We start from the raw sequence: 13,802 nt of genomic DNA, 5'->3' as shown, positions 1-13,802 counted from the left end.
AATAATGGACTGATTACGGACCCCTGAGGTAACCCCTTCCATAGTTTGCGATTTATAGTTTTTGAGGAAAAGTGGATAATAATGGATCTGTCTGTTAGTAAATTAATAATAAATTGAACTAGTTTTAAGGGAATTTTTATTTTAATTAATTTTTCTTTCAAAATGTTAATTAATACATCGTCGTAAGCTGACGAAAGATCAAGAAATGTGGCTAGAGTGCAAGAATTAAGGGACTGAGATATACGGATGTCTGTTGTTAACACATTTAAATTATCTATGGTTGATTTCTTTTTCCGGAAGCCATATTGATTAGGAGAGATAATTCTGTGATTTTCAACAAACCATTCCAATCTGTTCTTTATCAAGTGTTCTGCTACTTTCATTAAACATGACGAAAGAGCAATAGGACGATAGGATGAGATGCTTTCATGAAACTATATAAGATTCCATCAGGGTCAGGAGAAGAGTCTGGAAGGGAATTGATTACTCGATTTAATTCACTTACTGAGAAAGGAGAGTCCAGCCAGCTAGAGTGAGATGGATAAGAAATAAAGGAAGGCATTTCCTCACATCTGGCAACTGACGGAGGAGCTATCTTATCAGCAAAACCTATAATAATTTCTTCTGGAATATGTTTGGAACGCTGGGGAGTATATGACGAACCGATTTTTTTTTAATTGGACCATACGGATGACTGGGGAGATTCAGGAGACAAGCGTTCACAGAATTTTCGCCATCCAGACCGCTTTTTGTTTTTCAAAACGCGTTTTGCTTCTGCCTGGGCGCGTTTCACAGAAAGGTAATTTTCAAAAGACATACATTTACGGAAAATGGAAATTGCTTCTCTTCTGGATTTAACGACACTAGTGCATTCTTCATCCCACCATGGGGTGGAATGTTTTATCTTAATGTTAACATTACGTTTTTTAAGTGTTTTTTCTGCAGCTTTTATTATCATGTTAGGAAATAATTCACATTGTACGCTAGTGTTGACAAGGGAAGACTTAGAACTTAGATGCTTGAACAATGGAGTCTAATTCTGAAGAAAAATTTCTCCAATTCGCGTCTTTCGTTTTAAATTTAAAACTATTGTTTATCGAAAAGGAATGCGTGGAAGATAGATGTTGGAAGGTAATTATTATAGGAAAATGGTCACTGGAAAGGGGATCTTTAAGAATGTTCCAAGAACATATGGGAATCACCGAAGATGAGCAAAGAGATAAATCGACTGCACTTTTCCGATGTTGAGGGGCAGTGAAACTAGTTGGAGATCCGTCATTTAGAATACATAAATTATAGGTATCCATAAAATCTAATAGATTATGGCCAGAACGGTTTGTTAAATTACTGCCCCAAGAAGGAGAATGAGCATTGAAGTCCCCAAGTATCATATACGGGGGACGAATCTGGGATATAAATGTTGACCATTCGTTTTCAACAAAATTGTAGAGGGAGGGATATATATTGATAGTAATATTGTAATATCAGATACAACAGCTGCTACTATCTGAAAATTATTGGAGAGAGTGTGGAAAGTGATTTGTTTAAAAGGGATAGAATTATGTATAATAAGAGCAGTGCCACCTTTGCCATCCAGTCTATCATGTCTTAGACAATGATATCCGGGAATCTTAAATTGATATGAGGGTTTTAACCACGTTTCGGAGATGGCAGCAACTGAAATATTATGTTCATCAAGTAACTGTACAAGATCAATTTTGTTGGCGAATAGACTTCTACTATTCCATTGAAGTATTTTGCTCAGTTGCGGATACATCGGGAAGGCTAGAGAGTAAAGATTTCATATAATCGGCAGCGTTGGACGGTACTTTATTGTTATTTGAAAGGATCGTAATTAATAGGGTAATTAAAGTTTGAATAAAAGAAGAATTTTCAATCATGACTTTAGGTAAGATATCGGAAGTGGAACAATTTTTTAAGGCAGTCCCATTGGGAGCCTGGGATTTATTATTCCCATTCGGGTTAAGTAAAAGATCATTATGTAGTTTTTTATCGTAAGAAGAAATAAATTTCGGATTAGATTTTATCGGTTTGAAAATTGTTTCTTTGTGGGAAGATGATTGAGGGGATTTAGGGGAAGAAAAATGAAAGAGAGAAGCGTTAAACGTTATCTCTGCAAAAGATTTTTTCGTAGGAGGGAATAATTTAGAAGCCTGAAAGTAAGAAATGTTGTCTGCAGCCATTGACTGTTTGATATCTCTCTGTCTAGATAACTCTGGACAGGCCACACTAACAGCAGTATGGTTGCCCTTACAATTAATACAAATAGGGTTATTCGTTGTATTTTGACACTGTTCAAAGGGATGATCCTCTCCGCAATGGAAGCAACGAGGAGGGGAACGACAAATAGGTTTTGAATGGCCAAAACGGCAACAGTTGAAACATTGGATCGTCGGGAATCTGTATACTTCATCGGGAAGAGCGTTATAATAAATAAATACACGGGATGGTAATGTTTGACCTTCAAAAGTAATAACAACGGATTGGGAAGGTTTCCATATAGTGGTGCCGGTGGAAGTATCCTTGAAATTCAAACGACGTGCTTTTAAAACTTTTGGAGTTAATTGAGAGTCATTAAGAGCGTCTACTATTTCTGTTTCTGATAGATCGGTTGGGATACCTCTTACTCTGCCCATTCTGGTTAAATTGAAAGTAGGTATGAAAGATTTAAATTTATTATTTGAAAGAGAACCTATTTTTTTAACAAAATCATTAGCTAATGTGGCGGATTTAAATTCTATGGATAGTTTGTATCGACCTTCCGGTTTTATTGATCCATTTATAATACCGAGGTTATTGAGTTTTGAGCTAAAAATAAATTTACCAAAATCCAGGGGATGAATTATTTTCCCCTGTTCAGTCCTTTGGACATTGACAATAAATGGAGCTGAAGATGAAATAGAATACATAAGCTCAATGGCTTTTGCTTCTTTATAACATATCCATATTTATATCCATCGAGATTTATTCTAGGTATGACTAACTACCATTCTCTAGAAACTCGTAGATGTTTTGCGTTGCTAAAATATTTCTTTCAATTAATCAATGGCCTTGTCTCTAACGGTGAGATTCTGGCGCAAATCAATTTATTTGTCCCAGAGTCTCACTCTCGGGCACGTCACCATAACATATTATATTGCCGATTGAGTCGTACAAATCTGTACCCGAATTCGCCCGTGGGAAGAGCGATACGCTATTTAAATATATTAGATAAAAATTTCGACATATTCTTCGGAAAATTCAATGAGTTTGTAAGGTTTTTGGCGCTACATTCTCACTGTGAAAATGGTACTTTTACAATTAGTTAGATAAAATATCTGTAATGTTGTAAAATTTTTTGTACACAAATAAAATAAAATAAATAAAAATAATAGGTGTGGGTGTGGCCTAAAATATATTCCTTGATATACTAGCCCACATTCACTGACAGATGGCAGCTTTTTGCTTAGACGTTTGCGGCTCTTCTAAATCTCTTCTTTCTGTATTCACCAACTAGCGTTATTAGATGGAGCCGTGTAGCTGTTTGAACTAAAGTGTTAGATAGTGTAGGGAAGGCATTAGATTGTGAAAGGAAGGAGGAATAATAATTTAGTTCAAACAGCATCAGTGTTGCTGTTTGAACTAAAGTCTTCTTTTAGAGCTGCTCCGCCTTGTATTTACCTATCATATTCGCAGTGTGTAACTTACCTTACCTTAATCTCCGAAGACCTGTGGAGTTTTCATTATAATATCTGGTCACTCTGGGAGATATCTCACAGATAGTGTAGGGCAGGCATTAGAATGTGAAAGGAAGGAGGAATAATAATTTAGTTCAAACAGCATCAGTGTTGCTGTTTGAACTAAAGTGTTCTTTTAGAGCTGCTCCGCCTTGTATTTACCTATTATATTCGCAGTGTGTAACTTACCTTACCTTAATCTCCGAAGACCTGTGGAGTTTTCATTATAATATCTGGTCACTCTGGGAGATATCTCACAGATAGTGTAGGGCAGGCATTAGAATGTGAAAGGAAGGAGGAGTAATAATTTAGTTCAAACAGCATCAGTGTTGCTGTTTGAACTAAAGTGTTCTTTTAGAGCTGCTCCGCATTGTATTTACCTATGATATTCGCAGTGTGTAACTTACCTTACCTTAATCTCCGAAGACCTGTGGAGTTTTCATTATAATATCTGGTCACTCTGGGAGATATCTCACAGATAGTGTAGGGCAGGCATTAGAATGTGAAAGGAAGGAGGAATAATAATTTAGTTCAAACAGCATCAGTGTTGCTGTTTGAACTAAAGTGTTCTTTTAGAGCTGCTCCGCCTTGTATTTACCTATTATATTCGCAGTGTGTAACTTACCTTACCTTAATCTCCGAAGACCTGTGGAGTTTTCATTATAATATCTGGTCACTCTGGGAGATATCTCACAGATAGTGTAGGGCAGGCATTAGAATGTGAAAGGAAGGAGGAGTAATAATTTAGTTCAAACAGCATCAGTGTTGCTGTTTGAACTAAAGTGTTCTTTTAGAGCTGCTCCGCATTGTATTTACCTATGATATTCGCAGTGTGTAACTTACCTTACCTTAATCTCCGAAGACCTGTGGAGTTTTCATTATAATATCTGGTCACTCTGGGAGATATCTCACAGATAGTGTAGGGCAGGCATTAGAATGTGAAAGGAAGGAGGAATAATAATTTAGTTCAAACAGCATCAGTGTTGCTGTTTGAACTAAAGTGTTCTTTTAGAGCTGCTCCGCCTTGTATTTACCTATTATATTCGCAGTGTGTAACTTACCTTACCTTAATCTCCGAAGACCTGTGGAGTTTTCATTATAATATCTGGTCACTCTGGGAGATATCTCACAGATAGTGTAGGGCAGGCATTAGAATGTGAAAGGAAGGAGGAATAATAATTTAGTTCAAACAGCATCAGTGTTGCTGTTTGAACTAAAGTGTTCTTTTAGAGCTGCTCCGCCTTGTATTTACCTATTATATTCGCAGTGTGTAACTTACCTTACCTTAATCTCCGAAGACCTGTGGAGTTTTCATTATAATATCTGGTCACTCTGGGAGATATCTCACAGATAGTGTAGGGCAGGCATTAGAATGTGAAAGGAAGGAGGAATAATAATTTAGTTCAAACAGCATCAGTGTTGCTGTTTGAACTAAAGTGTTCTTTTAGAGCTGCTCCGCCTTGTATTTACCTATTATATTCGCAGTGTGTAACTTACCTTACCTTAATCTCCGAAGACCTGTGGAGTTTTCATTATAATATCTGGTCACTCTGGGAGATATCTCACAGATAGTGTAGGGCAGGCATTAGAATGTGAAAGGAAGGAGGAATAATAATTTAGTTCAAACAGCATCAGTGTTGCTGTTTGAACTAAAGTGTTCTTTTAGAGCTGCTCCGCCTTGTATTTACCTATTATATTCGCAGTGTGTAACTTACCTTACCTTAATCTCCGAAGACCTGTGGAGTTTTCATTATAATATCTGGTCACTCTGGGAGATATCTCACAGATAGTGTAGGGTAGGCATTAGAATGTGAAAGGAAGGAGGAATAATAATTTAGTTCAAACAGCATCAGTGTTGCTGTTTGAACTAAAGTGTTCTTTTAGAGCTGCTCCGCCTTGTATTTACCTATCATATTCGCAGTGTGTAACTTACCTTACCTTAATCTCCGAAGACCTGTGGAGTTTTCATTATAATATCTGGTCACTCTGGGAGATATCTCACAGATAGTGTAGGGCAGGCATTAGAATGTGAAAGGAAGGAGGAATAATAATTTAGTTCAAACAGCATCAGTGTTGCTGTTTGAACTAAAGTGTTCTTTTAGAGCTGCTCCGCCTTGTATTTACCTATTATATTCGCAGTGTGTAACTTACCTTACCTTAATCTCCGAAGACCTGTGGAGTTTTCATTATAATATCTGGTCACTCTGGGAGATATCTCACAGATAGTGTAGGGTAGGCATTAGAATGTGAAAGGAAGGAGGAATAATAATTTAGTTCAAACAGCATCAGTGTTGCTGTTTGAACTAAAGTGTTCTTTTAGAGCTGCTCCGCCTTGTATTTACCTATCATATTCGCAGTGTGTAACTTACCTTACCTTAATCTCCGAAGACCTGTGGAGTTTTCATTATAATATCTGGTCACTCTGGGAGATATCTCACAGATAGTGTAGGGCAGGCATTAGAATGTGAAAGGAAGGAGGAATAATAATTTAGTTCAAACAGCATCAGTGTTGCTGTTTGAACTAAAGTGTTCTTTTAGAGCTGCTCCGCCTTGTATTTACCTATTATATTCGCAGTGTGTAACTTACCTTACCTTAATCTCCGAAGACCTGTGGAGTTTTCATTATAATATCTGGTCACTCTGGGAGATATCTCACAGATAGTGTAGGGCAGGCATTAGGATGTGAAAGGAAGGAGGAATAATAATTTGGATACAGAAATTATATTTAACATTTTATTATAATGTATCTCTACATAAAATGTAATCACAATTCATATTGTATTCATTTAAAAATGTACCAAATACATAAATTATTTTGCTTTAAAATACCTCAATTGCTATTTTGTGTTATCGTAACTGGGAAATATTGTGTCTATAATAATAAATGTATATATATTAACTAAATTTAATATAATTTCGTTATCGCACTGATTTATCATTTTCAAATGATTACACAATTCATTTTACATTAACATTTAAAACTTAGTTTATGTAATAATAATTATGTACAATAGAGCCTTGCTTTTCTTTCTTTAATAGAACCTAAATAGTATCACAATAATTTAATGCTAGGCCAATAAAACCACCGCGGAGGCTCTCTACTCTCGACTTGAAACTCGCTCCTTCTTCTCAGCATTTAATGCAACAATCTCCCGTCTCGTCTCCATCTACACATGGCAAGATTTTACAATATTTCCCTTAATAATTGTACCATATGTTTCGATTTAAAACACAGTAGGTATAGATAGTTTAAGTTACCATTTAAAGCCTATCAGATCTAAAGAGCGAAGGAAATGTAATTATACTTTCATCGTACACAATAACGGGGCGTGAATTGTACCGTAAATATGTTAAAAACAAAAGACTTAGGCAAGTGTTATCATTATGCAAGTCATGACACCAAAAGTAATTAATAAAAGATAAAAAGTTTAAATTAAATTTAGTTTTAAATAGCAAAATAATAATCGTAAAGTATCAAATAAGCTTTGGTTCTAAATGCAAAAATAATACTTTCATGAATAACAAGTATTAAAAAAATCAATTCTAGATTATGTAAAGAACAAACAACATTGCTTGTTTCAATCTATTTTATAAATAACTCTTCAATTGTCTGCATAGAGAAATGGTAAAAAAATCCACATAAGATAAAAAAAAATGTGTTAATGATGAAGATAAAGAGAAAGTATGCAATGATTGAATTATGATTAGATTAAAAAAGAATGGAAGTTATGTAACAAAACAGTTATATGAATAAAATACATTTATTGCAAAACACAGCTAATATGTACAGAGATATCCATAATTCAAAACGGTTCCATGATAAGTCGTCAAAATGACAATTCAACACACTTTTAAAAGGTCGTAAAAAGTCTTTAAAGTCATTAAATGTGATGAAACAAAAACTAGGTTAAATAGTTACATATGTAAGCTAGTTTTTGTTTTATCACTTTTCATAACTTTACAACACTTTTTATAGGTGCGTTGAATTGTCACTTTGATGAGTTATCCGGTCACCATTCAAAACATGATTGCCAGTTTCAGAAATGTGGAAACCATCTGTTGAAATCACCATATTGTTTTGGCAGACTTTTGAATGGGTAAAAGAGTACGAAAGTGAGAAATGTTAAATTAGAAAGCAATACAGAACGGAACTAAACTGTTAAATGGACATTTCTCAAAACGTAATTCTACAAACACAAGAAAAATATCATGGGAAAAGAAAGAAACCAAATAAATTGTTGAGTTAATTTTATAACTTGGGTGGGGCCACATCGAGAGTCGGAATAACAGACGGGTGTGCATGAATGTGTGCCAAGCCAAGACTGAGCTTTTTGGAGCTCCATCCTCTCTGCCCACCCCTGCTGGAAACAGCACGATAGTTAGTTAAATGGAGGATAAAAGTGTAACTTCCATCCTCTCTGCCCACCCCTGCTGGAAACAGCACGCTAGTTAGTTAAATGGAGGATACAAGTGTAACTTCCATCCTCCCTGCCCACCCCTGCTGGAAACAGCACGATAGTTAGTTAAATGGAGGATACAAGTGTAACTTCCATCCTCTCTGCCCACCCCTGCTGGAAACAGTACGATAGTTAGTTAAATTGAGGATACAAGTGTAACTTCAGTTCCAATTTTGAAAATGACACTTAAATTTAAAACAATCCGAGTTCGTTGAACCAGAGTTACAATCACTCAGACAGAACATAACCGAAATTGTATGATTGATAATGGTTCTCTGTGATTCAGTTTGTAACTTTCCGAAAATAATAATACAATTATAAAATTTGCTTTATAAGCACAATATTCTCAAAATAAATAGTACCTACATCTAAATTAATGCGATAAAAACACTAGTCAAAATTAGTCAAATTTGAATAATATCATTGTCAATCCCGCGACTAGCACAGGCAATAGCAAATTAAAACATTCAAGTGTATGATTGACAAAAAGACTCCTAAAATTGAAATGGTATTTGATTTTGGCTATCTTCAGTTCAAAGCCAAAGTACAAAATGACATCACGATGGGAAAAATAAAACTAGAAACAGAACAGCCGTGAAAATCTGATAAAATGTCAATAGTTCAAAATAAGATACAAAGCACTCACAACATTTAATTAAAAAAACTAGGCTAAAATAAAGAGGGAATAATATGTACTAAATAAATCATTGTATGAAAAAGAGAAGGTACTTAAAATTCACCAAAATCACTGAAAATGACTATCATATTTTACTATACGGCTAGGCTATATGCGCTTGTATCCCGAGTGGTTTATTAAATAGGCTTAAAGTAGGCTGATGTTCACTTAAATAAATAATCACAAATAAAAATATTATTATTTGTACATACATGAAATATACAATTTTATGAATACATATGTAACTGCATGTGCACGTATAGCTTTCACAATAATTAACGGGTAAAAAATTGCTTTAAATTCACCTCTTTAAATCACAACGCTGTTAATAATTTTAAGTGAGGATTATAAAAGAATAGTTTTGCTCTATAAATTACTGTGTTTTATTTTCTTAATGCATATTACTTTAAAGTTAATTATTTATGAAACAAAACATCAAAAGTAGTCCTTTTTTGAGATTCAACTAAATATATTGATTCGCAAATTGAGTCACCAAAATATAAAATGACTAAACAACTAATTAATAAAAACATCCACAAAAAAAATGACTTTGTTCTTAAGCAATTTAGAATGTTGCAAACATTAGTAATAATATGTACAATGTGTATACGATATATACAAACAATCTACTGTGTAATAATACTATAATTCATTAAAAACACTTATGTTTTTTACATCAAAGTTTTGTGGATTCGTTAAGTCAATAAATGATTTAGATTTAATCTTAACAATAATATTATATATACACACGGAAATAATGCTATGAACATTTACCTATTGAAATATGAAATTAATTTACAAATATATCATTCGAGACCTCAGGTATTTCATGTTTAAACAGTAGATAGGTGAATAAAATTAAGCTTAAAAAATGTCCTGTCGAAGATGGACAAACTACACAAAGTTGTTGTGAAGAAAAGCTGCAATCAACAGAGTGTACTGTATTAATCAGGGCAAATCTAGTTTAGGTATTTTCTACATTTCTTAGCTCCGCACGAACACGGAATCTTAACTTCTTCAAAGGGGAATTTGTAATCGTAGGTCAGCTCCTCTCCTTGGCTGATGCGACGTAATGCGAATATCAGAATATGCTTGTGTCCCAAGATGTCAACCACTCGGGAATAGCAATTGGGCTGAAAATTTAAAAAATAACAATAAATATATATTATAATTTAGGTGCAACGAAATTGGGGTAGGATCTTCTTTCTAGGGGTCTATCACAGCCAAGTTAATAACTAAGCAATAATCTCTTTACTGCCATTAATTTAGAACACAATTCCACTATTTGGTCCACTATACTATAAAGCACAAGAGAGAGATCAACACAAATGTTTAAGGTTCATCTATTTCAAACTGGCCATAACCATAGCATAACAAATTAACTATGTTAAGGCGATGCATTACGTAGTAATTTAAAATCATGTGTTTTTGGTTTGAAAATTTGGTCGCCTAGAAATGTTTCAGATGCTTTGATTAAATACTGCGAGTAGAATACATCTTGGTCTTTAAAATAATCGAGTATTTTTTAGATAAGTCTTTTTATAAGCCAAGAAAAAAATAATGTATGAGGCCTATGAAAACTGCTTTAAAGTTCAAAATCTCCTACTTACAAACCCATTTTCGGTTATGGTTTTATTGTATAATGTGGCAAATTAAGTTATTTATAAAATGATTGAAAAAAATTTAAATATTTGTGCCTGAACATCCACAAAATAAAATAAAAGGCACTTTTTGGCCATGTTTTTTTCTTGCATAAATCAAAACAGGTGGATGGTGTGAAGCGGGAATTTAAGCCTTATCGCCATCTACGTAAGGTGTGTTATTGATAGCGGCTCGATTCAAAATATTACAAGACGTAGAGTTCAAAATCTCCTACTTACAAACCCATTTTGGGTTATGGTTTTATTGTATAATGTGGCAAATTAAGTTATTTATAAAATTATTGAAAAAATTTTAATATTTGTGCCTGAACATCCACAAAATAAAATAAAAGGCACTTTTTGGCCATATTTTTTTCTTGCATAAATCAAAACAGGTGGATGGTGTGAAGCGGGAATTTAAGCCTTATCGCCATCTACGTAAGGTGTGTTATTGATAGCGGCTCGATTCAAAATATTACAAGACGTAGTGCATCGCCTTAATATAATGAAATTACTTTATTTATCTGGCTTATCTCTCAGAACAACCATGAGCGATTTGGCCCTTTTAAACAAATTATTAAAATTTAGTAGTGTGTATAATATGTAATTATAAATATATTAAGTAGTGTTATTTCCTAAAGAATTATAATTTTTACATGGTGTTTTTTTGTTCAGTTGAGTGTTTTCGGTTTCAGTCTGTATTTGGTGTCAGTATATTATCTATTTCTGATCTCCCTATGTTTTGTTCAGTTGAGTGTTTTCGGTTTCAGTCTGTATTTGGTGTCAGTATATTATCTATTTCTGATCTCCCTATGTTTTGTTCAGTTGAGTGGTTTCGGTTTCAGTCTGTATTTGGTGTCAGTATATTATCTATTTCTGATCTCCCTATGTTTTGTTCAGTTGAGTGGTTTCGGTTTCAGTCTGTATTTGGTGTCAGTATATTATCTATTTCTGATCTCCCTATGTTTTGTTCAGTTGAGTGTTTTCGGTTTCAGTCTGTATTTGGTGTCAGTATATTATCTATTTCTGATCTCCCTATGTTTTGTTCAGTTGAGTGGTTTCGGTTTCAGTCTGTATTTGGTGTCAGTATATTATCTATTTCTGATCTCCCTATGTTTTGTTCAGTTGAGTGGTTTCGGTTTCAGTCTGTATTTGGTGTCAGTATATTATCTATTTCTGATCTCCCTATGTTTTGTTCAGTTGAGTGGTTTCGGTTTCAGTCTGTATTTGGTGTCAGTATATTATCTATTTCTGATCTCCCTATGTTTTGTTCAGTTGAGTGGTTTCGGTTTCAGTCTGTATTTGGTGTCAGTATATTATCTATTTCTGATCTCCCTATGTTTTGTTCAGTTGAGTGGTTTCGGTTTCAGTCTGTATTTGGTGTCAGTATATTATCTATTTCTGATCTCCCTATGTTTTGTTCAGTTGAGTGGTTTCGGTTTCAGTCTGTATTTGGTGTCAGTATATTATCTATTTCTGATCTCCCTATGTTTTGTTCAGTTGAGTGGTTTCGGTTTCAGTCTGTATTTGGTGTCAGTATATTATCTATTTCTGATCTCCCTATGTTTTGTATCCACCTTTTATTTGGGATTTAAATGTATAATATTGTTATTTTTTTTTGGTAAACAAGCAGTAATTGTTGAATGAAGCACTAGTATATATTGAATTATTTCGCGGGTAAGAGATAAGCCGCCATAGCTCAGTGGTCAGAGCTGTCGACCGGAAATCGAAGGGACACGGGTTCGAGTCCCGTTGGCGTCATGTATCTTTTATCAGGAGATTTTTCAATGTGGATGAGTGTTTCAGGCGAATAATTATTGCTTGTAAAATAATTGTATAATATTGTTGTGAGTTTTTAAGGAATGCGGGATTCTGTTGTAGAGTTTAGTACCATAGAAAGCTTTTTTGCGCAAATGTTGTATTTGCAGTTGCTTGTTGGATATGTTTTTGACCCTGAGATCTCGTGTTTATTATATATACATGTTAGTTATTATTTCTTGTGTTTTGTATGTACGAATACAGAGGAGTATTGCAAGAGATTTCAGGATTCTGTCATTTGTACTGCCAAATCCAATAATACCATATTCTAAGAGCGATTGGCAAAGAGCCGTTTACATCTAATAAGCCTAATTTTTTAAATAATAGTAAATCTCATTTTGCATAACGAACCGCTTTCTTCAAAAAGATATGTATATAACAGTCAACCAAAGCTTATCTCAAGGTTCTGTTTTATCAGTATGGCTAGGTCTTTAGACACGTCTCCAAGAAAATATCCGGAAGTAAAGACACTATTGTTAAACACTCAACATTCCCAAAGGGAAATAGCAGCCATTACAGGTATTTTAAAGTCTGTGGTTAACAAGATAAATTAAAAAATCAATCAAAACCTGCCCCTTGAATTGAATCACAATAAGAAATGTGGCAGAAAACGAATCACTACACCTCGTACTGACCGCAAAATCAGAGACGTCTGTCTCCAAAATCGCAAAAAGAGTGTGGCTCGCCTGACCTTGATGATCAACGAAGATATCGAAGTCTCCCAAAGGAGAGTCCAGAAGAGATTGGCTGAGGAGAACCTCATTGGTCATCGGCCAGTTAAAAAACCTCGCCTCACGGTAGATATAAGGAAAAAACTACTGGAACGGGCCAACGCACACCAAAACATGACTACAGAGAACTGGAATATGGTAATTAACATTTTTGTGGTTTTCAAGCTTTCAAAAAATTCCATTAGTTTGATTATATTATATGATTCCTTTTTTTAGGTGTGCTTCTCTGACGAGTCCATATTCCAAATTTTGGTTAACAAATCATCGTTCGTCCGACGACGCCCAGGAGAGAAATTTCATCCGGACTGCCTTGTGGAGACGATCAAACACCCTACCAGTATCATGGTGTGGTCAGTTATCTCTTCCAAAGGGATGGAGCGCCTCCACATCGTGCAAGGGACTATGAGGCAGGATCAGTACCGGAAAATCGATTACTGCCTCAAGTAATGTCGGAGAATGGTTCCTTGGTGGCCAGGAATACGTCTTTATGCACAACTCCGCACCCTGTCATAAAGCCAGGACTATCACTGCATTCCTAGCTGAAAAAATGTGCAGGTTTTACCTTGGCTGGGGAATTCCCCTAACACGAACCCTATTGAAAACCTGTAGGAGCTCACCAAGAGGGAGATTGCCAAGGAAGTGATCACAACGAAGCAGCAGCTCATCGAAACCCTCATCCGGGTGTGGTATCATTCTCCTGACCTAAAGATTACAGCAAAATTGTGCATTGAGAGTATACAACG

The 13,802-nt window shown here is 34.9% G+C and overlaps 1 protein-coding gene across 1 annotated transcript in view; it reads right to left on the bottom strand.

The window, feature by feature from the left end:
- Positions 1 to 6,488: 6,488 nt before the first annotated feature.
- trx (histone lysine N-methyltransferase trithorax) overlaps positions 6,489 to 13,802 on the bottom strand; it is a 47,682-nt gene continuing 40,368 nt past the window's right edge. Inside the window, exon 13 of the mRNA XM_089640526.1 lies at positions 6,489 to 10,003. Coding sequence (XP_089496652.1) covers positions 9,830 to 10,003 — 174 coding nt within the window. The 3' untranslated portion in view covers positions 6,489 to 9,829. The remainder of the gene's footprint in view (positions 10,004 to 13,802) is intronic.

Source organism: Hesperophylax consimilis, chromosome 15 (genome assembly GCF_061612785.1).
Source record: "Hesperophylax consimilis isolate HC1 chromosome 15, BYU_Hcon_1.0, whole genome shotgun sequence".
NCBI classification, from domain to species: Eukaryota; Metazoa; Arthropoda; class Insecta; order Trichoptera; family Limnephilidae; genus Hesperophylax; species Hesperophylax consimilis.
This window is presented reverse-complemented; position numbering and strand designations above follow the sequence as displayed.